Source organism: Nicotiana attenuata, chromosome 6 (genome assembly GCF_001879085.1).
Source record: "Nicotiana attenuata strain UT chromosome 6, NIATTr2, whole genome shotgun sequence".
Classification (NCBI taxonomy): Eukaryota; Viridiplantae; Streptophyta; class Magnoliopsida; order Solanales; family Solanaceae; genus Nicotiana; species Nicotiana attenuata.
This window is the reverse complement of record NC_031994.1, coordinates 37999853-38006700: the sequence shown is the minus strand read 5'-3', so window position 1 is coordinate 38006700 and position 6848 is coordinate 37999853. Positions and strand designations below refer to the sequence as shown.

The window sequence follows — 6848 nt, the reverse complement described above, 5'->3', positions numbered from 1 at the left end:
CAAATCTAGAAAAAATATTTTTCTTGAGAAAAGCACAAACAATATGAGCATCATTTTTTCTAGTAGCAATTGCTTCTACCCATTTTGAAACATAGTCAACAACAACTAAAATATATTCACAGTCGTTTGAAGGAGGAAAAGGACCCGTAAAATCAATGCCCCAAACATCACATATTTCACAAACAAGGATACAGTTAAGAGGCATCTCTACCTTTTTGAAATGTTACCGCTTCTCTGGCATTTGTCGCAAGTGGCAACATAATTTCTTGCATCTTTGAATAAAGTAGGCCAAAAAAATCCAACTTCAAGTACTTTAGCTGCTGTCTTTCTTCCTCCGTAGTGACCTCCTACAGCTCTATCATGGTAATGACTTAAATTATTGTTCATTTCTATTTCAGGTACACGTCTCATGATTATGTCATCTGCACAAAATTTAAACAAATAAGGATCTTCCCAGTAATAATGTCTTGCCTCTTTTTTAAGCTCTTTTCTTTGATCATAAGAAAAATCTTTTGGAATCCACCCTCCCGCTAAATAATTGGCAATATCAGCAAACCAAGGAGGTTTATTTACAATCGTTGCGACTGAAAAGATATGCTCATCAGGAAATTCCTCTTGGATATCTAGTATTTCAGTAGGAGGATTCTCTAAACGCAACAAATGATTAGCTACCTGATTTTCTGAACCTTTTTTATCTTTTATTTCGAGATCAAATTCTTGCAAAAAGAGTATCCATCTTAGCAATCTAGGTCTAGCGTCTTTCTTTGCTAATAGATACTTTAAGGCTGCTGATGATAGGCTATAATTGCATATTTTAGTCGCTTATTACACTGGAATTTACTGCACTTTAATTGAGTTTGCGCTTTAATCGCTAGTGTTTTGCACTAATTGTGTGTTTTATGCCTTGTAGGTGTGATTCCGAGCTATATAGATGTTATGGAATGAATTTAAGTGATTTGAAGCTTTGAAGTCTGAGTAAAAGCTCAAGGAATTAAGCCGGGATCGTGTTCGGGGGTCAAATTTGATAATTAAGTACGAACGAAGACTTGAGGAGGCATATTGCGCACTGTCTAGTAAAATAGACATAACCTTTTGCTCAGAACTCTATTTGGGCTCCACAATATATGGTTAGAACGCTAATTCAAAGGGCTACAACTTTCATGTTTTATGTACTTCCAAATTCCAAACCAAACAGGGTGAAAAACGCTGTCTAAACTGCAACCGCGGAACTGACCGCGGCAGAAAATCAGAGAACTTGTGTGGCCGCGGTCCTACCGCGTTTTGGCCGCGGTTGCGCCGCTCCAGGCGTCAAAAAGAAGTCCTATTTCGTCCGGGACAAGTTTATTTCGGCCCTACACTATTCCAACTTGTATAAAAGGGGTCCTAAACCTATTTCGAAGAAGAGGGGACATTTATTGGACATAGATTCGACCTAAGGAGGCAAAAACACATTGGGAGCAAGACGGAGAATTCTTCTACGAGTTTTTTCCTTCCTCTTCCTATTTTTCATTGTTGGTTATGCCTTTTAGTATTGTAGTTTTACATACTATTATGAATAGCTAATTTGTTATCTAGAGTTTTGATAGAATCTTTTGTAGGATAAATTCTTGTTATGTTTTTATATAATTGAGTCATAGCTTTTCTCTATTTGTTCAACTACGTTAATATTGTGGTTGGTTGAAGAGCTCTCAATTAGCTGTGCCTATTTAGTATGCATAACTCGGGAGAGAGTGCATATTTAGGTAATTGTTAAACGACACCACTCCCAAAGTATATGAGGGATCAATAACCGAGGGTTTAAAGGCGGGATTAGGGATAACGAAGCCTTGGGTGCGATCTGAAGTGAGCTGTATTAAAAGCCAGCTAGCGTAGCTCGGGAGAGTGCATCTAGTAAATTTTTGTAATTACTCGGGAGAGATTTACGGTAATAAGAGCGCTCATGGTCGGTAGAGAATACTTAGGCGAAATTATAGAAGACATAGCGGGAAGGATTCCGAAAATTGGGGAAATCATAACTCTAGACCTCCTTAATCTTTTCTCTAACCCTCAGTATTGTTAGTTGTTAATTTATTATTTTAATTTGTTAGTTAATTAGTTAAACACAAGAATCTTAATATCTATAAGTTAGGAATTGTTCAAGCTTGTCTTCTTGGTGATAATGAACAGCTGTAGCTAAACCTTAGGTCTCTGTGGGATTCGACTCCGGACTTGTAAACCGGATTATATTTGTAACGTACCGCATTGTNCTCATCCCCTTAATCGACTACTCGACCCTTGGCCTCTTATACTCGGCCTTTTAGAAATTTAGCCACCGCCTGATACCTCCCACATGTCTTTCCTCATCCTTTGCTGCTCAGCTGCTGCCTTAAATAAAATCTATTTTCGTGGCACTTGAACCCACAATTGCTGCTAACTTTACACCTTTCGGAAAATCATCCTTCTCATACCATCGACATTAGAAACACTGATTCGACCCTGAACTACCGCACCCTGCGATATCTGACAGCCACATTTTCAATACTATTTCACAATAGCTTGCCCCAAAGGCGAATTGTAGAAGGTCATAACACCGACGAACTTAGTACGTTCAATTAGGACAACGACACCCCATCATAGAAGAAAGCTCCACCACGCTCGCAAATACCAAGTCTCATTACTCCACCAGCCTACATCTGACCATTCTTAGTCCGATTGTCTTTTCCTTGCCGTGAATAAAATACTGAATCTCTAGATTATGCACTGAGTCAACCTCCCTTCAAGTCATTCACCGCCCCGACACGTAGGCAAACATCCTACCATCATAACAATACCGCGGATCAATTGTTCATAAGCATCATGGCAACTTGTGCCTAACCTAAGAGCTCTCAGAAGTACCGCTAGTGAGCCGAAACAACAGAATATCCTTCCACAAGGCGACGATAATAGCTCAATAACCCCGCTGGGAGAAACTCCCGCACCACATTCATAGTGCCATTACAATTCTTCAATTCTCGATTTACAACAAGCGTTTCGCTCGCATAAGACTGAGTAGGAAAGAAACAAAGGCATAAGCCTCACAGGAATCAAATCGCACGATAAGGAATCAAGAAAGGAAGTACTCCTAACAGCCCTGTAGCCTCCGAAGATAAGTACAGACATCTCTGTACCGATCCGCGAGACTCTACTAGACTTGCTCATGACTCGTGAGACCTAAGGGAACCTAGTGCTCTGATACCATGTTGTCACGACCCAAAATCCACTAAGGATCGCGATGGCGCCGGACACTACTGTCAGGCAAGCCAACCAAATTACTTGATGAAGTTCTCATTTTTAACAATCTTGAAAACTAAGTTTTTCCTTCAATTTTTCATAAATAAAAAGATAACTGCTTCAATTCAAATTAAATAATAAGCAATTAATACAAAATATTCAGACCATCCCAGAACCCGGTGTCACGAGTGCATGAGTATTTACTAAGAAGGAATAAGATACAACATCCGTCCGAAATACAACGGACTGAAAATAAATACAATTTACTGGAAGGGACTATACTAGCTGCGGGCCGCCTCGAATAATGCAACTCACCTAGTCCCCGAATCATCCGTGCTGCTACGCCCAGTAGGCCACTAGAGCTACATATACCTGTGCAACAAAAATGCATAGAAGTGTAGTATGAGTACGAAAACAACGTGTACTCAATGAGTATCCCGTCTAATCTCGAAGAAGTAGAGACGAGATGGTCGACTTCGACACTTACTAGTGGTCCAATAATGATGTCAATAATACAATAAATCGTGGATTTCTATAAACATGATTTTGATCCAATAGAAGAAAACAAGTAAACAATTATTTCTTTTTATAGGAAATTTCCAAAACTCCTTTTCATTATTATCCAAATATTCTAAAGCCATGAAGAGGCAATAACAACTTTAATAAAATTCGAGGTAGCAATACAAGCATGCGCAACTCATGCCGAGGCGCACGGCCGCTCCAACAGAAATTAAATTGTGCACTGCCGAGGGTCGAACGGCACGAACCATAGATGCATCTATATAATCTGCCGAGGCGTTCGGCCCGCTCCAAAAATAAACACATAGAGACAGTCAATCAAGAAGTCAACATGGAACGAGTATTCAAAGAAAAGCTAATTCTCTTTTAACAATTTAAGAAAATGAAGTTTAAATCTTTTTAGGAATTCATTTACTAATTCGATGTGATTTAAGCAATACAAGTTGTCAAGAAGATGGTAAATATTCCAAGTATAGCTTGCTTTTGGGTCCTAGACTACCCGGACAATAGCATAATAGTAGCTACGCACGGACTCTCGTCACCTCGTGCGTACGTAGACCCACAAATAGGACCACATAACCAATTAACTCACCTATGGGGACAATTCCCTTTTACAAGGTTAGAAAGGAGACTCACCTCGCTCCGAAATTTTCATAACAGGCTTCCAAGCCCTTCCAACGACTCCAATTGATGCATAACGCCCCAAAACTATTCAAATAACGGGCAAACCAATAAAAATTCACTCTAATACTTGTAACAATTCAAATTATATAAGTTCCCAACTCCGCTCGAAAAGTTGACCAAAATGCCCTCGAGCCCACGTGCCCGGATTCCGAAATTTCTCGAAGATAAATTCTACCCAAAGCTTTACTAAGTCAAATTTACAATTTGCTCAAATTTTCATGCTCAAATTCAAGGTAAAAGTCAAAAATTTCAAATTCTAGGCCTTTCCCAAAAATCCCAAATTTATACTAATTTTCCATGTCTAAATCCATGTAAGATCACATATTTAACTCAAAAATAGGAAGAAATCACTTACCTAGTGTTGCTTGGTGAAAATCCCTCCTTGATCTCTCCAAAATAGTCCAAGCCAAATAAAAGAAATGGGCTAAAACTCGTGTTTAAAACAATCTGCCCATGCTTCATCGAGTTGTACCTTACGCTGTGCAAGTTGTACATCCTATTACCATTCTCCCCTGCTGTACACCTTTTATTAAAACGCCCATAACTCCTTGTGGAAATATCCAAATGACAAACGGTTTGAAGATTTAGAAACTAGATTCAAAGATCTTTCATTTTATAGGTTGTACACCATATAAGTCTTTATATATTCCGAGATATGAGCTTCTAAAGTAGGCTCCATGCATCGGAAAATTGTTTCGAAACTGCTCCACCAGCCATTTCCAATCGATCATATCTTTCTGATAACATGTCCAAATTATGAAGGGTTTAACTTTATGGAAACTAGAATGCAAGGGAAACAACTTTTATGTTTTACAAATTTTCAGATTCCTTATAGATTTTGAGATATAAGCTTCCAAAGTAGCCTCCTCGATTGCACCATTGCTGTCCAAAACAGCAGTTGCAGCAGATTTTCAGCAGCTTTAAAGTTCCAAAATCGATCCGTTAGCCTTCCGAAATCCACCCGAGATCCTCGGGGCTTCAACCAATTATACCAACATGTACCAAAATACAATACGAACTTAGCCGTGGCTTTGAATCACATCAAACAACGTCAAAATCATGAATCGTACTTCAATCCAAACTTTATGAACTTTGAAATTTCAAACTTCTACATTCGATGCCGAAATTCGTCAAATCACGTCCGATTGACCTCAAATTTTGCACACAAGTCATATTCGACATTACGGACCTGATCCAACTTTTGGAATTGGAATCCGGCCCCGATATCAAAAAGTCAAACTCTCGGTCAAACTTCTCAAAACCTTCAAATTTCTATCTCTAGCCAAATGACTTCAAAATGACCTACGGACCTCCGAATTCACTTTCGATCACGCTCCCAACTCCAGAATCACCATACGAAGCTATTCCCAGACTCGGAATCCCAAACGAACATTGATAACCCTGAAATGCACTTCAACCCAAACTTATAAAATTCCTCCAAAATGCTAACTTCCACAATAGGCGCCAAAACGTTCCCGGGTCTTCCAAAACCCAATCCGGACATACGCCCAAGTCCTAAATCATCATACGAACCTGTTGGAACCTTCGAATCCCGATTCCCAGGTCATTTACTCAAAAATCCAATCTTAGTTAATTCTTTCAACTTTAAGCTTCCGAAATGAGAATTCTCTTTCCAAATCAACTCTGAACTTCCCGAAACTTAATTCCGACCATGCGTATAAGTCATAATTACTGAAATGAAGCTGTTCATGGCCTCAGACTGCTGAACGGCATGCTAGAGCTCAAAACTCTGATACCATGTTGTCAAGACCCAAAATCCACTAAGGGTCGCGATGGCGCAGGACACTGCTGTCAGGCAAGCCAACCAAATTACTTGATGAAGTTCTCATTTTTAACAATCTTGAAAACTAAGTTTTTCCTTCAATTTTTCGTAAATAAAAAGATAGCTCTTCAATTCAAATTAAATAATAAGCAATTAATACAAAATACTTCAGACCATCCCAGAACCCGGTGTCACGAGTGCATGAGTATTTACTAAGAAGGAAATAAAATACAACATCCGTCCGAAATACAGCGGACAGAAAGTAAATACAATTTACTGGAAGGGACTATACTAGCTGCGGGCCGCCTCGAATAATGCAACTCACCTAGTCCCCGAATCATCCGTGCTGCTACGCCCAGTAGGCCACAGAGTTACATATACCTGTGCAACGAAAATGCACAAAAATGTAGTATGAGTACGAAAACAACGTGTACTCAGTGAGTATCCCGTCTAATCTCGAAGAAGTAGAGACGAGATGGTCGACTTCGACACTTACTAGTGGTCCAATAATGATGTCAATAATACAATAAATCGTGGATTTCTATAAACATGATTTTGATCCAATGAAGAAACAGTAAACAATATTCTTTTATGTAATTCAAATCTTATTTAT

General features: G+C 39.1%; 1 protein-coding gene across 1 annotated transcript in view; it reads right to left on the bottom strand.

The window, feature by feature from the left end:
- Positions 208-6848, bottom strand: part of LOC109227778 — a 51422-nt gene continuing 44781 nt past the window's right edge. Inside the window, exon 3 of the mRNA XM_019392976.1 lies at positions 208-799. Within this exon, the coding sequence (XP_019248521.1) occupies positions 208-799 (592 nt within the window). The remainder of the gene's footprint in view (positions 800-6848) is intronic.